Here is a 22,184-nt window from a genome sequence, read left to right as displayed (position 1 = left end):
AATTTGGATTACCCGTCCAGTACAAATCCCACATCTAAAGTGTAGTGGATCAGAGATTAATTTAAGATGCTTTGTCTATCAGTATTTACTAATCTGTTAAATTCTACTCTCCTCCTTTCAGTCTTTCACTGTAATGTTGAGTGCAGGAACATTAATCATTAAATGATACTAATGTGGGTATCAATGTAATCTTTGCTTCCATAGAAAGTAATTGTGAGAGAATTCATTCTAATTCAAGGTTAATTAGTGTACCATTAAAATAATGTGTTACAAAAGTTAATTACTTGCTGGGTCAAAAAGTGTGGTAAAAAGCTGAATGCCTAATGTCTGAGATCACATTTCCCGACTCAAAATAATGTTCTAAATCTGCCACCCTACTGAAAAATATCCAACATGAAAAGTGAGAGAGATTTAGTCACTGGTGTCTTCCTATCCCCCTTCTACTAGTAAATTTTTGGCACGGTGTCCATGAAATCTGGCGCATGGCTCCTATTAATAGATAAGTGAGCTGCTCACTTTGTTCCCCCCTGCAGTGTTGGAAGATATATGTCAAGGAATAGCCTGGGTTAACCCTATTTTGGTTTTGAAGCACCACAAGTATGTTGGGTGGTACATGAGAAAAAGCAAGATGTTGTGAAAATGTCACAAGGCAGCATTATGATTTCTTGCTTTACCTCAGCATGAGTTTCAAAGATCCTTCTGCAGGCGTGTCACACGCCATATTAAATCTGGAGAAATTTATGTTAACAGGTAGTTTAAATTAACAGCTATAAAGTGTACACATTAAGCTGGAAGTACAAGTGATAGTCAGGATAGAACAACTGCCATCTAAAAATATCATCTACTTTTTCTTTTGTTTAAATGAAGATATAAAAGATGCCAGTTTATAACATCTTCTGTAGTTGATAGGAAATGTTTTAGTGCTATTCATTAAAAGGCTCTGTTATTGCTTTGGATGGATTTGGATTCTGTTCGTGTAGGTAACAAGATAACTGTTCCCAAGCTTAGTGGGAAGTGTGGCTATTGCAGTTAATAACACATGAAACCATAGCAGAAGAACTGTGTTTTGGTATCCAAATGTGAGCATTAAAAAAGAAAAAAAAAAGAGAGCGCTCACAGGCTGGGCAGTCCTGTGTTGAGATGGTTCTCCGAGATGAGCCTAAACCGAGACCCCAAAATAGAATACTCCAGATTTTGCAGCTATTCCCTATCCCTCTACAGGGCAAACTAAAACTCTGTATGTGGACACCCCCAAACTTTGGTGAGGTTCAGATCCAGATCAGGACTTCATGGCACAGGCTCATCTTCGGTTGGGTAGGTTGAGATGAACAAAGGGTGATGAAATTGCTCCTAACTGATGCATGCAGCAGTGCCCTTGCTAGGGCAGAATGCTTAGACATCTGCACAGCCCAATTTTCCATCCACCTCCCTTTCAACATCTAGTGCTCTGACTGCCACTCTGGACCCCCTGCCCCTTATCCAATCCCAGCCCCCTTACCATGCTGCTCAGAGCAGCATGTCTGGCTGCTGCGCTGCGCGGCTAGAGCCAGACACGCTGCCATGCTGCCCTGCATGAGCAGACAGCCCCGCCGCCCAGAGTGCTGCCCACGCCAGGGTCTAGCCTCCTGGGCCAGGAGCTCAGGGGCCGGGCAGGATGGTCCTGCGGGTCGGAAGTGGCCTGCAGGCTGTAGTTTGCCCATCTCTGAACTAGTCCGTCCTTTAATTGGGTGAATTAAGATGTATATCTCAGGAAGAGTTTGAATGAGATAGAAGGGGAGAAAAAGGCTTTCGTGAAGTGCTCCTTTGACTTAATTCCATCTTTTGCCCCAGACATTTGCTTCATCCCTGTTAAAACTGGCATAAAGCTGAGATTTGAGTTTAATGTGGAAAAAACATTCCATTCTCTGAACATGACAGCCTGCCCTGCCCATAGCAGGGTGTTAAGCTGCATGTCAATCAGCCCTCAGAAGAGTGCTGAGCTACTTATTTCCCATGTCCTTAACAGACAGTTGGATTTGAACGTCCACTAGTGATTGCCACCCACCTTAGTGGAGGAGGAGTCATTACAAATTCTTTCTGGGGGTGTGCCCCGTGACTTCAGATGCAGAAACGTGTGGGGAAGGAAGAGCTTGGAGGATTGTAGAGTAGACAAAAGAAAATATTCAAATAAATTTTTCTCATCTGATGACACCTTGTTGCCCAGATCATAGTGACTTAGGCTGAGAGTTGCAAAGCCACCAGGGGATTTGGATACCTAGTTCCCATTACTTTTAATGGGAACTGAGGGTTCAAATGCCTTAGGCAGCTTTAAAAATCTTAGCCTTAAGAGAGTCCCTATTCCTGTTAAAGTCACTGGTGCAGAGTTAAACCCTAAAGCTGTCTAGAAGGCAGACCACATTCTGGTCTCTTGCTTTCTTCATTCTCCCTTACGTTTTTATTGACTTGAGCTGGAGTTTTGGGTGCAGAGGAGTGCAGAGTCAGGCCCTGTGTTGCCCTTCTAACAGATGGCTGATGCTCCTGACCTTGCTGTGTAAATGTACAAGTGAGAATGAATGGCACATTATAGGCCATTCTGATTGTGGTTTTTTTAATGTTCAATTTTTAGTTGTTTGTGATATCCAGGGTTCCAGCAGTAGGACTTTGAGTCTCTTTACAATAGCTTCAGCTGACTTCATTCTTTTTCTTTTGGATATTTCTAGGGCAGGGCTTTGCTCCACTGGGCATGTGACCGAGGACACAAGGAGCTGGTCTCGGTACTGCTACAGCATGCAGCCGATGTTAACAGCCAGGTAAGGAAGGGATGGAAAACTTGCTTTTTTGATGGTGCATGGTGTTGTATCTTTACCAGACACTTCATACTTTGTCCCATCAGGATTCCAAAGCAAATTCTTTCAGAGTATTGAATATGGAGGAGGCCACCTAAAGCGATATATGTGAGACGAATATACCCATTAAAAACAGTTTTCCATACAACCAAATACAAAAACACAGTGAACCTTTTCAGTTGCAAGATGAAATTTCTTCCTGCAATAGTGTCTTTCACTTGCTGGTGATCAGTTCAAATCTGACTTGGGTAGGCGAGACCAGAGATATTTCCTATTACTAGACGTTTGGTGGCTTGGATAGAATGACTTGGTAGTCTCTAAAAAAGAAAAGGAGTACTAGTGGCACCTTAGAGACTAACCAATTTATTTGAGCATAAGCTTTCGTGAGCTACAGCTCACTTCATAGGATGCTGTAGCTCACGAAAACTTATGCTCAAATAAATTGGTTAGTCTCTAAGGTGCCACTAGTACTCCTTTTCTTTTTGCGAATACAGTCTAACACGGCTGCTACTCTGAAACTTGGTAGTCTCTGTCCAGTTCCTTAATATCCTGTAGTTTCAGCAGAGCGTCTGAAGACTGGAGAGTGAACTAAAGAAAATTCAACTGCAGGAAGAAACCTGTTTGCCAAACGGTAGAACACAATAGAACATTCATTTATTAGAAAGTACATTTCTTAAACAAAGCATTCTAAAGGGTGCTTCAGATTATGTTTTAAATTTGACATTGTTACAAGTTGGATATAACTTTATAATGTAGATTGGATTTATAATCCTGTTGTAATTAAGGGTTGAACCTTGCTAGCTGTCATCATGTTCAGAAATAATTGTCAATCATGGTTCTCCCAGAACCATGATTGACAGTTGTTTTCCAATATGGTGGTTGCTTGCATCATTTCCCTGTCTAGTCTGTGTGTGTGCGTGTGTGTATTTTGAGAACTGTGCTAGCCCAAACTGATGATCTTTCAGTATCCCAATAAGTGCTTTGGAAATACTTCACATATGTCGCAGTAGTGCAATAGGCTATCCTGTAGGTTTTTTGACTCAGCAGTAACATTGTGATGGTGGAAGTAACTAGGTTAAGCTTTAAATATGTTTAAAAAATGTTTAAAATATTGGTACAAGCCCTACTATGGACAGAGCCGTGAAAAGGGTACATATTAAGAGAATTTGCTTGGTTCCGTTGAAATCAGTGGGAAGGTTAAGGCAGGGACCTGTGGTTTTTTGAGCATATGATTCCTAGGTTTCTGTTATGCAGACAATTTGAGGATTTTTTTCAAAGATCCTTTGTACACCTTTGGAAAAAAAGGTAGATTTGCGGAGGAGGGGTCAGTAATTATACTGAATGATGCTGGAGTTATGTCCATGATTTCCCTTGGTCCAAGATAAGACTGGACACCACATCTGCTATTCTAATCATGTGAGATATGTTAGTCTGTGAATGTTTGAAAATAGCATGATTTTGAGAGTGGGAGAACTGGGATAACATGTTTGCCTTTGTATTTTACCCTGTGACCCCAGGGGATATCTGGTGCTTGGAGTTCTGGAATAACGGTCCCTGAAAATTCATCTCTTTCTGATGGTTGTATCTCACATCTCTTCATGCACCAAGAGAGTCTTTAGCTGTAAAAGTATGACTTGGGGAGGACTTCCTTAGCTGGAGGAGAATAATCTGTATTTTCTCTGTACTATCATTTTCTATTACTTTTTTCTCCTTTTTTTTAATGTATTACACACTTTTTCTAACCAAATTATTTTTGTCCAGTAACAAAAGTTTAATAATAGCTATAGAAAGAAAATCAATCTTCGATTTTTTCCCCCCACCAGCGTAATAAAGGAGACCTTTTTTTAAAGGTCTTATTTTGCACATAGATGTATTCTCAGAGAAGGCAGACAATTCTTATGTTTTTATTTTATTTTCTCTCTCTCCTCAGCCTTCTATAAACTGTGATAACATTTTCAGGATTTCATGACCCAGTGTTTACTTTTTACATGGACCTTTTCCCTAAAGGAAGTACTGTCTAAAACCCAGGATTATGGGGAATTCTTTGGTGGAGCAACCAAAGAGATAGAAAAAAAGTTATGCTTCCAAATATGTCATAAACATTGAAGCACGTGCTCCTATATATTACCAAATGCACTGTCAGTTAATGTGTGGGTTGTAAAGAATTGGGGGTTAAGTATAAGGGAATCTCTAGTGACTTGCATTAGTGGAGCTATTATTTTAAGAAGATGTGCTAACCCTGGAAGTTCACATTCCAGACTACACATAGCTGTCAGTCTGCCAGGTTCCAGCCTGGGGGACAGGCTTTGTAGAAACCTTGTACAGTACCCTACATGCCTTGAGATATCTTCCTGTTTCATTCAGACGTGCAGCAGTGTTAAATGCAGGCAGCATAAGACATAGATTTGGGAGCATGAGAGTGACAGCAACAGGGAGTAGAGGGGGAAGCTTATATGATAGATTTTTTTTTTCCTTTTTATTTTTTGTCTGCAGTGTTTTTAATATCTTTCTAGGATATTAGAAAATAATACCCCCCTCCTTAGCTGCTTCTGTGCTTTTTCATTAGGCAGGCACTGTATGTTTTTTTCCCCTCCTGTGTTTCTTATGTAGCACCAAGGTTATAGTATAGGGGTTAGAGCATGGGGGGACTGGTCGCTGGGACTCCTTAGTTTTACTGGTTCTAACATTAATTAGCTGGGTGACCTGGAGCCAGGTCTCCATTTTTCCTTTGTTTTTGTTTTCTAAATGTGAACAATAGCTATCTTTGTAAAACACTTTGAGATTTCTGGGTGCTGTATAAGTGTAAATACTGTAATTGTTTTATTATTTTAGTACATACACCGATGTATTTGAAGCAGGTAAGTGGGAAGAGACTCCATGGTGCTGTTTGGTCCTGCAGTATGCACAAAGCTCCTGGAGTGCAGTAGTAGATTGACTGTCCTTTTTAAACAATGATGCTGTGGGTTTAAAGAGGCAGTTCATTGCTGTCCACTGAAAGCCTGCATCCATTGAGTTCTTTGATTGTCCATAATTAGCTTTAATAGTATGTTTGAAAAGAGGTGGTAAGTGATTGACATAGGGGAGGGGGATGCAGAAACTCAACAGACTTCCCTGCTTTATGTTGAAAAGAGACGTTTATGTAATCAAATTACCTAAATCCTCAGAGCCAAAGGCCATTTCTAAGTGGGTGGTTGGGTGGTGTTTTGGAACTGTGCTGGAAACACCCAGAACCCAGAGATCTTTGCAAAGGCAGCTTCCCAGTGGTGAGACATTCTGTTTAGAAAAATCTGTATTTATTGAACAGTGAAGTAAAGGGGAGCCTGTTCTCAACATTGTAGTTGGCCTGTGTTATGCAGGATGTCAGCCTATCATCATAATGTCCCCTTCTTGCCTTAAAATGTATGAATGAATGAATCTGTTGATGAATGAATAAATGTTGGTGTTTTTCATCCATCTGTGAGTAAAGTGAAACATTCTATTTTTATTGAAACAGTCATGGCTTCCTTTTTGTAGGGTATTGTTGCTTGTAGAACGTGTTCTTTCTAGAACAGAGCTCTCAACATGGGGTTGCAAACAGGTTTCAAGAGATCATAACCACCTTGCTGTTCCCATATCCCTAATGGGAGAGGTGTCTTGGGGAGGTCCCAGTATGGAAAATAGAGTCCCTTGGAGTAGAAAAGTTGAGAACCACTGCTTTAGAGGATATCTTGCCTTGTCTTGTAAAAATAAGGAAAATGGAGATATTTGGAAAATGGAGATTTTGTACATATGAAGCATCTCTGCTGGAGGTCAGACCTGACTTGCCCTCTTGTACATGGGATGATGTTGTTTTAAAGCATATAGGTTTTACTCTTGTTCAGTTTCAAGAATTAGGTGAACTCTGATCTAATAATGGACCAAATGATAGAGAGCATGACAAACAGCTTTTTCATGATGGTAACATAAATGCAATAACAGCATTGGGGTTTTGCTGTTCAGCTGATATATTTCTGTACTGGGCAAACACTGGCTATATTGAGTTCTGAGAAATAGTATGTGTGTATGCTGTCACATAGAAATCAGAGGTTGTAGACTCACTTAGGTTAGTGGGAGGAAGCAAGATGAAGATCAGGCATGAATCTGTTAACACAGCAAAAATTCTGTACTTTTATCTAAAACTCCATTAGAGGATGGGTTGAATCTCATTACATGAGCTCAGGTAACATCAGGTTGTGTAAAATTATCCCATACCAGAATCTCAGCTTTTGAGAAGCTCTGCTCCTTATAGTGTTCAGTTCTAAACTGGGTCCTAATCTGAGCTACTGACTAGGAGGCTTTATGCGCCTTTATCTGCCAGCTTTATGTCCTTCTCATTGACTTCATCATCCCATCATTTTCTCCATAGAGGTGTTTGTGTGTTGGAGCTATTAACCAATCTGTTCTCTTAGCTTTCTCTAGTCGGCAGGAAGTTAGGGGGCAGCAACACCATCCACCCATGAAAAGCCAGGACACACCAAAACAGGTTACCATACAAATCCATCATTAACTCATGTTTTTCAGGTTCTCCATTTAATTCAGTGTAAAACAGCAATACCGTGTTTTGCCACTGTGTGATAATGTGAGAGGCTGAAAGTCAGCAGCATGCCCGCATCCATTCTTGGAACACTAGAGAAGTGTTCTCATGAGGGAAGAAATACATTGGTTTCTCTGTAATGTAATAGGAAGGAGAAAGGAGGGAATCAGCTCTGTAGAATGCACCATGCAGTTGATTTTTGTTTTTTATCTGGACATTTATACTATGGAATTTGAGGCTGCATGTAGGTCTTCAGGGAAAGGTTTAATGTACTCAGAATAACCTTCTGGGTCTATCCTTTGGTGTCCAGTCCCCTTGAGCTTCCTCCTCCTCACTAGTGGAGGGGATTGCTCTTTCTCAAACCCAGGATAGTTAAGACAGAAATTGTCTTCCAGTTCTATCCCATGTTACATATGCTCAGAACTATCCAGAACATACATTCATCTGCTGAAATCTTCCATCTTTGTCCTATGCCCAAAGGTTAATTTAATTTTATGTAGAAAAGTTTGAGTAAAATCCTTTGGTTGTTTTTGAGTCTGGCCAAGTGTAAAATAAAGTCACATCTTTCCTGTTTAATAAATAAATAAAATCTGGCCACACTTTTAGGAAGGAGTACAGCAAAGCTGACTGGTTTGGAATTTGAAACTTTCATGCCTGTTTCCCTGTTATGCCATAATTCTGGTAAACTTTGCAGTATTTGCATATACTTTCTCTTAGCTTTTCTTCTTCTTCTTTTTTTTTTTGTATTATTATTATTATTACCATTTGAAAATTGCAGTGTTCTGAGTAAAAGATATTGGTGCCCACTTAAAGACGCACTGTCCACAAATGCACACCGCACTTTTCAAAATGTTTTGCAGACTTGAAATATTGCACCTTTAAAACTACTGAACAGATTTTCTTCACAACTGACTTTTTGGTAGATTCAACTGAGTCCTAAAATTAAGCCATCTATAAAGAAAACCAGTTATTTTGATTTTAAAGTTAAAGTTGATTTTAAAGTAATATATCCATTACAGATATATACTAGGTCATAAGTATGGAAATATGTACTTAACCATCATTACTAACTGACACTAGCTGACCTTGGCCTGATTGTTTTTTGTTTAGTCCAGAAACATACAGACTAGACTAGGAATTGGTTGGTCTTTGCTCACAAAAGTGCCTATTGGTTATAGAACTGGTGACTTTTTCTTTAAAACAGCAGGAAAATAAATGTAATAACCTACATCCATGTGACATATGAAGGTAGCATAATTCAGTACTTAGAAATCAGGAAATGTGAAAATTAAGGTTGAGTGCATAGCCATAACTCTGCTCTTTGCATTATGACACATTCCTTAATTATATTGATTCTAGTTTATTTTAGGGCTTGTCTACATGAGGACATGGAGCAGAATAGCTCCACCAGTGGACACTTTGTTGAGTGCACTAATTATTCCGGAATAAAGTGACTTTTATTCCAGAACAGTGTCCACATAGGAAGCTATTCTGAAACTGCTATTGCGGTCAGATTCCCTGTGTAGTTATGCCCTAAGATACACACTTAAATCACTGGCTGTAGATAAGATTATATTACTTGAGAAACAGGATGTGATTACGATTCAAGACTGTATTGTATCTGTCTGTGCCCAGTAGAGCAGAGGAAAAGTTGTGCTCAACTCTTTTTTCATTTCCGGATATTTGAGTGCTTAACTGTTTAATCCTAATGTTGCGTTAACCTAACCATTTGCATATAATAACTTGAATTGTAAATATGCCATACTTCTAGGTTGAATATACCTGGGGAATCCTCTATCATTGCCTTGTGCTCCTGTGTATAAAAGAGAATTTTTCTACATGGGATAGTTTCATTCTGTTTCTAATATTGCTCAGAATATCAGTGAAAGGTGCCCTAGGTCTTTTCTCCCTGCAGTGACGATGTGTAGCTTGTCTTGCTAATGATGCTGTTCACAGATAGATAATAAAGATGTAAGTAAAATGTTCAGTTCTGAGAAAATCATTTGTATCCCTAGTTTTTCATTTTTGCCTTGATGGCAATATCACTGAAGGTTCAGTAGTCAGATCTCTTGTAAGAGATCACAGCTTTTGTTCTTCTTTCACGTGCTTCTCCACATCTCTACCAGAACTATGAGACTCCTCCTGTCACTGCCACCCCTTTAATTGGATAGAGGCATGGATAAAGGATGACGACAAATATTATTTCTCCTCCCTATTTGACTAGGGCCTGAGTATGCTGCTTCAGAAGTGTTTCAGGTTCTTCCCAGTTTATCATCAGGAGATCAGTACTGAGATAGAACCTAGATCTCCTCCATGGCATTTCAGAGCGCTGCCACGAGACAGCATGATTGCCTAAAATCACACCTCTTAATGTTATTTGCAGCAGGTAAAAAAATAGCCATTCCCTTTGAGTTTTGTCTTTCTTGCGGTAGGACTCAAGCATGGAAGTTTTTGCTTTAAAAGACTTCTTAGATTAGCCAGCAAGAGCAATGTGGCAAGCATCCCTCCTGCCTCTCCCTCCCAATCCCATGTTGGTGCAGTACACTTCAGACAGACCATGGGGCTTGCTTGATTAGCAAAAAGAAAAGCTTTCTAGCTACCCTGTCATAGCCCTTGCCACCTTCCTTTAACAGACAGGCACTTCCTCTTTTCTATCAATTTGGATGCTAACGTGCTTTTGAGTCAGAAGGCTTCCAGATACCAGGACACAATGTAGCTATCCCCTTGTAATACCTTCTTGCACGTCCTTATTGAAAAAACTCTTTTCAAATGGAGACAATACAAACATAATAAATGGCAGGGAAGGTTCATCTCCCTCATGACTCAATCCTTCTCAAATAACATTATTATTGACTGGCCTATTGGTTGCCAAAAAGGAAAATCAATTTTAGTAGAAGTAGTTGCCTGGCCGCAGATCATGGTACTAACCCAGCACAGACAGGTTGATTTTATCAACTATCTGAAGACTAATTTCCACTATTAGCCAGAAATGAAGTAGAAATTATGGATATGTCAAAAATCGGTTGGTATATTTTCTCTTATGTTTTCCCCTTGTATTGCATGGCTCTAAAAATGTTTTTGTGACTCTTTTTTTCACCCCACCCCCATTTTTAGATTGTACAATAGTGAGGTGCATAAACTGCTTGCAGTTCAAACCCTGTAGTGGCCCATATACGTATAGGTGGCACCAATGTAGATTTTAAAATGTAGCTGGCATTGATGCCGATGCATTTCTTCCCCTAACTCCTGCACTGACTGTAGTGTGCCTTATCTTCCCATGCACTTGAGGACATCAAGGAGGTTTTGAGGAGATTGGTCTGTACACCTCGAACCTTCAGGCTAAGGGTCAGAGGCACTATGGCTGTGTCTACACTAGAATTTTGTGAGAATATCCAGCCATTGACCACACCAGTGTAGTGCCATCAGTGGGAATGCAATTATAGAACAACAGAACCACTAACAGAACAGAACCACTAACCCAGGAACCTAGGAACCTATGCTTGCAACAAAGCCTGTTGCCAACTGTGTCCACATATCTATTCAGGGGACACCATCATAGGGCCTAATCACATCAGTCACATTATCAGAGGCTCATTCACCTGCACATCTGCCAATGTAATATATGCCATCATGTGTCAGCAATGCCCCTCTGCCATGTACATTGGTCAAGCTGGACAGTCTCTACGTAAAAGAATAAATGGATACAAATCAGACGTCAAGAATTATAACATTCAAAAACCAGTCGGAGAACACTTCAGTCTCTTTGGTCACTCGATTACAGACCCAAAAGTGGCAATTCTTCAACAAAAAAACTTCAAAAACAGACTCCAACGAGAGACTGCTGAATTGGAATTAGTTTGCAAACTGGATACAATTAGCTTAGGCTTGAATAAAGACTGGGAATGAATGGGTCATTACACAAAGTAAAACTATTTCCCATGTTTATCTCCCCCTGCCCCCGCCCCTACAAGTCTAAGTGACACAGTGGTAAAAATGTCTGAGTCTCATTTATACTGCTTGTGCAGTTGCTGTCTGGTGTAGATTTCCCAAAAAGCATGGTGTAGACAAGACAGAAAGTTCAGTTTGCTATGATTGGGTCTGCAACCGTGCCTGCAGACTTCAGCAGGAGAAAGAGGTTTTTAATACTACAGAGTTTACCAGTATCATAGCAGGATGATGCAAATGATTGAAGAAACTAAGCATGGGAGAAAGGGAAAGCTAAGAGTAGGCATTCCAGTACCAATAATGAGAGCAACCTTTACCTGTAAAATTATTATCCGAGACAGCTTCCTTCTTCTCCCCTCCTCTCTCTGTACCGCCCAAGTAAGCTCTGATAAGCAGCTCTCAGAAGGCTCTGCAGGCTTATATTCCTGCACTCTTGACATTGTTGCCAATGGGTGTGAAATCCATTAGCCAAAAGAAAGGAAAGATCTGCTTAGTGACAGAGGGTAGCTTTCAACATTAAAGCATTGACTTGGTGCCAGTCACACAGTTATTAGAAGTGGCACAGCTCCATGCCTCTCCTGCAGATCTCTGTGGAATGTAGGTTGGCAGCAGGTTGAATGCTAAGTGGTCACCACTCAGCAGATGCTGTTTTTAACTACTGGGAGAAAAATCCCTTGCAGCAGAACCATTTATAAAATGTTCACAAGTTTTTGCTAGAACTTCAGATTCGACTCAGTGATTTACCTTAGTTCATTCTTCAGCTTCTGAATATGCCTTGAGCAGCATCTGCCGATTGTTTGAGTAGAGGGCTCTTCCTTCCAAAAGTGCTGGATTTTGATGCATCATTCCTCTGCATCTCACAGCTTTATGTGTACAATTCGTCTTTCGCCTGCTCCTTTTTTGTCACCCGAATTACTGTCTCACTGCTGGATGCAGCAAAACTGTTGGCAGCGTTGAGATTCAGGCAGCATGTGTGGGGTGGGCAGCATCACTGCAAAGCAAAAGCCGTTACACTCAAGAAAGAAGCTGTGTTTTTTAAATTGTTTTAGTGAGATTTTATGTATCCACATTCTTCTCTCCCATCACAAACAGCATAGAATTGCCAGTAAATCCAGGAATAATTCTTGAAGACCCGCAATAGTCTGGGGGTCTCTAGGCCCCCTGCTGCCAGAACGTTGTATGCGTCTTCTGGGGAATTTTAGGCCATTTTAAAGTTGAGTAACTTAATGATTAGGAACTCAACAGGTTTGAAGTTCAGATAAATTTCAATTAGTTTGGATGTTTATACAAATTTATGAAGCCGCACCCTACCCAAGATCCAGTGTCCCCAAGTAGCCTCTCTTGTAGACTCCCCATGCCCATAGCTGCCTTTTGGAGTGGAAGGGAGGCAAGAAAGTCAAATGACCTTCCACCCTTCCCTGGCAGTTTGAGGCATGATTGCAGGCCTGTCTCTCTACTTTCAAATAATCTAGGCCTAAAGTTTGACTTGTGTCAAAATAGCTTTATTCTCTAGATTTTTATTTTTATTTTCTCTCAAGCCATCCTGCCGCACAGAAATCTCTCTTGCAAGCCCACCCCTGCTCCCACCCCAATAGTTCTTACTTATCTAAGAACTAAGAAAAAAACATTTTGGGGCCCTCGCTGCTGCCTCTGTGCATTCCACTGCCAGAGCAGTGCTTACAGAAACTGAAATAAGGATTTTAAAATCAACAAACTAGGAAAGCCAGTTAATTGCAGGTGCTGTTAGGAATGCTAGTGAAAGTGAGAAGCAGTTGTGTCCAGAGGAATGAATGCAGGGCAGGGAGAGGAGCCATGAGTTCCTCACTTCTGTTGCCCTGACTTGCTGTGTGACCTCGAACAGGTTATTTCATGTTTCTCTTCTGATTTCCCCCTCAGATAACACCACCCACTTCCTATGATTGGTGTGAGGATTGATTAATGACTGTACAATGCTTCATGATAAAGATTCAGTCGTTCCTTTTGAGGCATGCCCCCGAGCTGGGTGTGGTGTAGGAAGAGCCTCCAGTGGGAACTCCATGTGGCACAATGTCTCAGGAAGGCCAGTGAATCTTGTAAAATCAAGACGCGCAACATGCTATATACGTTCCTGTGCCTGGGCGCCACGGTTGTCCTCATGTTGAATGGTTGCAAGTCCTTGACTTAGCCACTTCCCTGCCTCTCTCCATCCACTGAAGCCAAGACTGGTTTTAGCCCTGTACAAGGTGTAATACCACCGTTGCACCTAGCTCGAGTGTGGTGCAGGGCAGAGGAGGAGACTCCTTGTGCCTTCTTCCCCTTTACACGCCCATGCAGAGAAAGAAAACGACGTAACCCTGAGGGCTTGAGTTTGCGAAGTGAAGGGCATATAAATCCAAGATAAAGCATTGACCTGGACAGGGCAAATGGAACCCAATCCTGTGTTAATGAGAGCTGCTGCACAGCTGCCATGTTACTGCTGCCTAGTAGGAGGGCTGAGAGCCATTGAACCCAACTGTAAACCCTGTATATGATAGAAACCACTTCAAGCCTGGGGGGTGCTGCCACATCCCCAGCACTCTTAGTTCCAGCCTCCCCGCCCCACCCCGCAAGGAATTTCAGGATTAAGGTCTTAAAACACTATCCACTATCTAGGTATTTATTTTTCTTAATAAATGCATTTTAAAAAATGAAGCCAGAATCTCTGGGCGTTGCATGCTTTGTATTTGTTTGTGCTCTGAAATATTTTAATGCGCTTTATCTCAGTGTGGTGAAAGATTTCATCACCCTTTGCTCCCATCCCCCACTCTCCCTCAGTCCTTGGGGTCATCTGAAATACCATGTGACTAATGTGTTAAATCACTTGTCTCATTTGTGAAGTCATTGTCCAAAATGTTTTAAACCTCGTTCAGATGTTCCCAGTTTCGGGAAAGTCAGGTGTGAAAACACAGATTGCTGCTGGCAGCTGAGCCTTTTTTCCAGGTGAGCGCTCAGTCATAGACACAGCCTGCAGCCTCCGATTGTTTCCTTAATCCCAGGCTGTGCCTTGCAGGGCTAGAGGAATTGCTGTTGCTGTACATCCCAACTATGTGTCTACTTAGGAGGGACAGTCCCTAAAACACTGATCATTTTTGCTCCCAGCTCCTCCAAAAAGCTCTCCTTGTCAGAAGAATTTCAGTGAAGTTAAAATGTTTCACTCTGTCTCCAGAAAGGCACCTCTTTTATAGGTTTCCACTGTGGACAGGATGGTTTTACTACCCAAACGTAGCCTCTCATTCATGTCTGATTGACTCTCATCTCTTAATTATTTGAATCAAAGAAGCATGTCATAATTCAAGAATGTGAACTGAGAAAATGCTGTACGCATCTTTGATTCATTTTACGTAGGACTTTGATCCCTTTTCTTTTTTCATTCAGGCAGTTTTTTTCTACCACTTTAAATGGAGGGGAAATTCCTTTTCTGTGCTTGTTGGTTTTCTTATTTTTTTTTTAAAGGTCACTGCTAGTCATGATTACTTCTTGGCTATTGGCTCATAAGTGAAGCTAAGGTTGAAGTGAGTATGACAGAAGTACCGTAATAATACATGGAATCGGTGTATGGCTTTACCAGGGGCCCTGCATTGTGAAACATCAGGCCCTCAACTACCCAAGAAGTGAGCACTTCAGGATGCTCCCTGTAGAAGATTAGAATCTTATCCTGAGATAGATAAATCTTGAAGCTAACAGCTGAGGAGTTTATTATCCCATGATAGTTTCCTACAGAAATGTGACGATCGTCCTCTCATCACAGGGCTTTGATTGGTTGCTATAAATAGTTCTGTACTGAATGGCTTTTTAAAAACTAAATTGTGTTGAGATTATGACAGGGAGATTGTCAGAAGCTGAGGCAGCCATGTTTATTTTGGGGCTATCGATTTGAAGATCTGAAGGCCAGTCAGAGCATGGAAATGTTCATAATTGTGCTGTTATTGAAAAATAAATGAACTGCTATTATGCAAATCAGCTAGCTTTCCTCCTCCCAGCCTATCAGAGTGCAAGGAACTGCATAATTGATAAATAAGTGTGTATTTATGGGTCAGTAACTCTATAGCAGGTCTGTGATCTGACTGGTTGAGACAATTCCATTTCAGGATAATCCTGTGTAACCTGACTTCTTGAAGTATGTAATTGCTTTTATATGGAAAGAGATGTAATAAGGATAATGTAGCTAACAGGTCTTGACCCATGTGGTTCAAAACTTCCACTAGCCAATCAAATTCCTCTGGTCTTCAGCCCATTTTATGAGCGTTCCACAGGCATTATTGCAGATGTCAGAAAATGTACTGATTGATATATGCTTTCTCTCCAGGGTTAGATGTTACCTTCTTGGAGACATTCAATTTTGTCCACCAGCCAATTAACTAACTGTATGAAAAGTCTATATTGGATGCTTTATAATAATAATTCATGGCTACAGACAAGGCTGCCCTATCCCCTTTCCATCTCCCTCCCTGTCTATAGTATATACTTTCTCAGTACTCTTGGGTTATTAAATACTTATTAAATACTATTTCATTATTGCTAACTATCATTTTGATGAGCTACAATAGTAAAACTTTGGAACAGCAATAGAAAAGGGGTGCTAGAAAGTAAGTGTCTCTCTGATTCCTTTATAGGAAGGGCACATTTTGGGAGCTGAAGTAATAGGGGATAAAACTCAATTAATGAAGAGAAGTAAAAAGAAGTAAATGAGGTAATCAAGCTCAGAGAAATTGGTATTGGCAGGTTCTGAATGATGCTCTGAGATGAGCAATCTTTCAAAATCCTTCCTTGTATGTTGCTGCCGTCTATTTATTATTAAAATAACATGATCCATGAGGCGCTCAGGGTGAGTCCCGGCCTAGCTAATTCTAATTAATCCAGTCAGGGAGAGCAGCAGGGTAAGTGGAGCAGTCTATCGGATTGAAATTCATAACTTAATTGAGGTCAAAGTCCTGGGCTGAGAGAACAAAAGTCTTTCGCTAGGACCAAGCAGATCAATAGCAATAAATATCTGGCTTGGATACAAGTAGCTTAGAGTGACAGATTATCTGACACTGGCCAGAGGTCTTGGTCTTGTTAAGGGCAAAGTCCTGAGGCATGTACAGTATACCAAGACTCTAGCTGCTGTTCCTTCCAAGCCGTAAAGAGCTCAGAAGGGAGACCAGTGAAATATCTGAAGGGCTCTTGAGAGCCATGGTAGAGTGCAGTTTATAAAAACTCCAAGCAATTCCGACTGAAATGGCACAGAGCTGGATTCAGTTTCTTGAGATATGGGTCTCCGTTTAAGTAGGGCAAGGGCTTGTGTCCCATTAATACTGACTGAGGTCAGAAGAATTTGCTACAGCTTACAGGAACTTGGAGCTAAATCATTAGCTTGTCCAAAGAAGGACCTTTAGGATCATGGGGAATTGAGCACATAGATTGATGGCCTTTATGCCACATCTGTATTTATTGTATACAGTATTTATATAGGGAAGAAAGAGGAAAGTTGGAGGAGTAGAGTGTAAATAACCATTAAGGTACATTTATAAACAGTATTATTCAGTCCTGAGAAAGGGAGACAGTGATTCCCATACCCTTCAGAATAGCAATCACAGATTCCAGTGTGACTCTGAAACTTCTGCATTGTTGATACACCCTTATGTTAAAAAATTACTGTAGTATTCTACAGTAATGGCCACTTGTCAAAACTGTAGATCTGTGTTTTGGACAGTTACTTTAAGGCAGACCGTGACATTGACATTTAAACCAAGGAAAGCAGCGTGTAAAGCCATGCTAAATTGAAATCTGAAGGATTGAAGTACAGATACAGGTTTGTCCCCGAAAGTTATACTGAGAGAGATACATCGGTAATATTCACACTTTTTGTTTATTTTTAGTTTTTAAGTGGATTTAGTGGTAATAGATATGGCCAGATTTGACAGCCTTGAGGACTGATGTCCTCTATGTACCGGACAGGTATTGCATTTGGTCAGTAATCTGCATTTCCCTTGACACTGTCCAGCCAATGTGTCTCAACACTATTTAGAAGGTGCCCTTGTAGGGATTACAGAGTCGGTCAGACTCCTTGTCTGTTGTGTCGGATTCAGATTTAGTACGAATCTGACTTGAAGAACCAGTACAAATACCAGATATTTAAATGGCTGTTACTCCCCCAAATTACCTTGACCCTGACTCTAGTGAACACACTATTTTATGCCACAGGTTCATCCAGTGCACAAGTTGGACAGTGTGCAGTGAATGAGGCAGCTGTTCAGTATTCATTTTTATCCTCCCTGTGCAGTGTGTGGCTTCCTGCTTCATTCACTGCACAATATCTGGCCACCTCATTCTGAGGTCAGTGAGTCCAGCCTCTGGACTACTGCCTTACTCATTGTGCATCCCTCCCTGACTCACTCTCCAGCCTACTCACTGACTGACATGAGGCCTGTGGTAATTAAAGACGTTGTTGAAATGCATGTTAAAGGGAGCAGAATTAAACCTTAACTTTGGCTTTTCCTGATTTTTGAGTGCTTCATATTCCAGCAGTAACAGTTTTTATTAATAACATTTCCTATTTAAAGAGAGATGATCAAACAAAACTTCCACCATGTGCAACCAGTTGCTACATAGCATTAGAACTCCTTGTCTTACCCACATGTGCCTTGAACCAATAGAACATAGTGAAATCATATTCAGAAATAAGAAATTCCTCTTTCCTTACACAATGACATTTGTGCAGAGTCAACAAAAGGTTGTGGGAATTGGGGGAATGAAAAAATATTGTAAAACTAGTGCTTGGCTGACGTACATTTTGAAAAAAGTTTATCTGGACCACATCTAAAAAGATACTGAGTGGACCATGGAAAGGCACATCTGTGACCCAGGGTGTATGTCCTTGCTAAATTTCAAAATTCTACCACCTCCTGCTGAGGCCCCAGAACTGTTCACTGGGATCAATGGGGTTACTGCAGATTTCCACTGATGTCACTAAGAACAGACTCTTTCTTACCGTTTCTAGAGTTGTGCTATAAACACCTGTTGTACTGGTGCACAGTAAAAGTAAAAAATAATCAAACAAGGGCCTGATCATACAAAACCCTCTACATACAGAGCTCCCATTGATTTAAGACAAGATAGTACTCTTGTGACTGAATTGAGAGCCAGGAGATCTGGCTTCTGTTCCCAGCTTTGCTGCAGGCCCTTTGCATGACGTCAGACAAGTCACTTAATTTCTTTGTCTCAATTCCTCATCTGTAAAATGGACAGAGAGATAATCCTTCCCTGCCTCTCAGGATTTCTTGTAAGGTGCTGAGATGCTGTAGTGATAAGCACCATAAAAAACCCTGTAAGTGAAATTAAACAAATAATAACTGTATTACGTGCACAGAGGACTTGCAGGATCGTACTCCAAGTCATGCAAATTTCCACACAACTCAGAATGCACCAAAAGAGGGAAGAGACTAAAGGATCCAATCCAGCTCCGTGTAAAATCACTAGGAGCAGGAGTAGGCAAAGAAATATTTCTTGTTAGGGAAATATTAAAGAACTATTGTTAGGGAAAGAAATATTTCTTTCCAATCTTCTCGAAGTACGTAAGAGTACAAAGTAGTTAAGAAGGTCTATTATCTTTGTTAGCCTCAACCATCTGACTTTGGTGCATCTGTCACATACCCCGAAAGTCAGTTTGCAGGATACAGAAAATCCTGAATTTCATGTTTGAGAATATATCTAAAATGTGTTGTGACTTACTCTGGTGCTCTGCGATATTGCTGTGACAGTGTTATGTTTTTTTCTCTGCAAATAATGTTTTAAAAGTGGCAACCCTAAATGTGATGCTGTAGCAAATGTATTAGATTTCCCTTCCTGAGGAATGTGTTACTAAAGTGTAATACAAGAGAAATTAGATGTACAGCTCTTAAATTAAGGTTGTGCGTTATGGGGCAAATTCTTGTACCCTAGCACAGCCCAGGTAGTCAGGATGTGCTCTAGTAAGTACTTTGGTTGCAACCAAAGAAAGGGTTCAGATTGTTTTTGCCCGCATGAGACTATAATGCTCATTTGGACGTGTCCTGTTACTCTTGACAAATCACTTGGTGACTTTTGTTCCTTTTGGTTGATTATAACAGAACTGTGACAGAGCTGTAGCATTCCTCATTTTCTTTCCATCTGTCAGTCTGTTGCTAGAGATATGCTTTCTGATATATTTCTCCTGCCTTCTTTTGCTACTAAAAATAGTTAATGTGTCAGAAGTCTCCTATTTTCTGTTTTGCAATAGTGTGCTAAACATCATGCTGGGGGGAGTGTGCTGAAGGGGAGTCATTACTCATTTGATCACCAAAACAGTGGAAGAATCTGTTAGAGGTTAAAATTGTAGTGAAGAGGGAAGAGTTTAGGTATGAAGTATTCTCTATTCCTTCCCTTCTCTCATGTACATATACGGTTCATCTATAGTGCAGTTAAACACCGGTGGCTAACCCATGTCAGCTGACTCGGGCTCACAGCGCTCAGGCTTGTGGGACTGTAGAATTGCAGATGTTTGGACTTGGGCTGAGGCCCAGACTTTGGGACCCTCCCTTCATGGCGGTCCAGAGTTCAGGCTCCAGCCTGAGCCCAAACGTCTACACTGCAGTTTTACAGCTGCTTCGCCCAAGCCCTGTGAGCCTGAATCAGTTGACACGGGCCAGCCACGGATGTTTAACTGCAGTGTAGACATACCCATAGAATTCACATCTTAGATGTGACTGGTATCTCTTAACAGCCCTAACATTCGCAAGAGTTTTCTTAGTTCTTACCCAAGTTGTAGTGAGTCAGCCCTGGCTCTAGTTAAGAACAAAAAACTGCTTTAATGAAGTAATATAGGCAAGGCCTCACCTGTCACAAATTATTTAGTCACAATACATGTTTCTTGACATTTGTCACAGTCAGTCACTATATTTATTTGCAAACCTGGAGTAGTTTGGCCCAGCTGGATAGGTGTAGTGATAGGCTTGCGTATGACACAGATGTAATAAATCTTGGCCATTGGTCCCCACAGCTGCATCTTTAAAAAAAGAAAAACTTAATTGGAAAGAGGATCCCGACCTGAATGAGCTGAAAGGCAAATGATTTAAACATCTGTGATGAGGTAGTAAAAAGCTATGCTTTCACATCAAGCTATGTGTAGGATCAGGAGATGCTCTGGAATCCAAAAGCTATATAGGAATGGACTTGTTTGGTGTTAGTCTTTTGCAAAAGTGAATTGTTAATTAAAAGAAGACAAGCTTGAGAACATTGTGGTTTACTTTCAGTTAGACGCAGCTGCTTTTCCATTACTCCACTTGATTTCTTTGTGACTTTCCATTCCTGACATCATGCTGGTAGACCATCTCCAAGGGCCACTTTCAAGCAGTACATTTTTTTTCTCCTAAAATTGTAGAAGCTGCTATTGTGATATCTTGCCAGATTCAAAAGGGATGTTTAAGGTGGTGCAAGCTACATATTAGTAAGAGTCTAAAATAGTATAATTTACATGGAGAGAGACTGGAAGAATGTGTAACCTAGTGAGAGTGGGAATGCTTGAACTTATACCTTCTTAAGCCCTCTGGTTGCCTTTTTTCCCCCCTCCACCTCTCTATTCTAGTCCCTTGACATGTAAATTACACCCACTTGGGTTCTGTCACCTTGACTTATGCATGTGTAAGTTACACCATCTTACACATCATCTCTGAATTTGGCCCAAAATATCCACCACACTGTCACAGATAAATCGTTGTGGTTAATGCTGACCAATGCAATATTTTGGTTTGGCTGCTGCAAAAAAAACAATGAGAACAAGATGGAAAAGATCAGATTCAGTGGGGGGACAAATATTTACAGGCTTCTGAGAGATTTACTAAAAATTAAACATACACTGAGAAGTATGCGATGCTTCTCTCTCCTTAGGTACATGTATGCTGTTCCTATCGACTGCAAGGGAGGCAAAGTAATATCTTTTATCAGACCAGCTTCTGCTGGTGGAAGGGACAAGCTTTTGAGCGTCACACAGCTCTTCCTCAGGTCTGGAGAAAGTAACCAGAGTGTAGGCATCCCCCTGGATTGTAATAGGGTAGACCAAACAGAGAGGTGGAGCGGGTGAGAGTAAGAAATAACAAAACAGAGATTAACAGAAAAGTGGAATTCTAGGCTTGCCTAACCTCTAACCAGACCACAATAATTTGTAAGGATCTTGCAGAGAGTAGGCTTAATGAGGGATTTAAGAGGATAGGCATCATGAATTTTGATGGGGATATACACATGAATCTTCCATTACATTAGTGGAAGTTTTATGTGGGTATCTGAGGACCAAATGTATCCCTCTTTGTGATCAGTAAAAAGAAAACTACCAGTGTTGATATTAATCAAGCTCATTGAGATATTAATTCAGTGATGGAGAAAAAATGGGAGATTTTTCATAGAGGAAAAGAGAGTTGGTTCATTTGCATAGGAAAGTATCACAGCTGTACCAAGACTAAAAAAATTCCTGTTGGGATGGGGTGGCCACATAACACAGACATTGGGCTTCATAATTATTTTTAATTTGAAAATTCTAATAGTGGCACAGCATTTCTGGAAGTTTTCAGTCTTGTTCCCTGCTCCTGCTCCTATGGCTGGACCAGATATAGGAGGGAAAGAGAAGGAGAAAGTTTTATAATAGAAGAAACACCCCAGAATGCTTGATCTTGGATGTGGCACTATGGAATGTCATCTCTTGCCTGAACGTAGACGTTTCAAATCTTTGAACTGACCTTGTCTCAAGGATGATGTGGATGACTTTTCTAAGTGTACCTCAGTCATGTTCTCCCAGTTGCTAAGGTTGGGGAATTGTCAGTCTAGGCTTGCCAAAGTTCATCCATCTTGTGTGGCCC

The 22,184-nt window shown here is 40.8% G+C and overlaps 1 protein-coding gene across 2 annotated transcripts in view; it reads left to right on the top strand.

The window, feature by feature from the left end:
• ACBD6 (acyl-CoA binding domain containing 6) overlaps positions 1-22,184 on the top strand; it is a 142,299-nt gene that overhangs the window by 81,322 nt on the left and 38,793 nt on the right. The window contains exons 6-7 of one of the 2 annotated variants that reach the window (XM_048860317.2): positions 1,222-1,314; positions 2,700-2,789. In XM_048860317.2, the coding sequence (XP_048716274.1) occupies positions 1,222-1,314; positions 2,700-2,789 (183 nt within the window). The remainder of the gene's footprint in view (positions 1-1,221; positions 1,315-2,699; positions 2,790-22,184) is intronic. The other variant, XM_048860318.2, reaches the window with a different exon arrangement.

Source organism: Caretta caretta, chromosome 8 (genome assembly GCF_965140235.1).
Source record: "Caretta caretta isolate rCarCar2 chromosome 8, rCarCar1.hap1, whole genome shotgun sequence".
Lineage (NCBI taxonomy): Eukaryota > Metazoa > Chordata > Testudines > Cheloniidae > Caretta > Caretta caretta.
The sequence above is the reverse complement of the archived record's forward strand: the minus strand, read 5'-3'. Positions and strand labels throughout refer to the sequence as shown.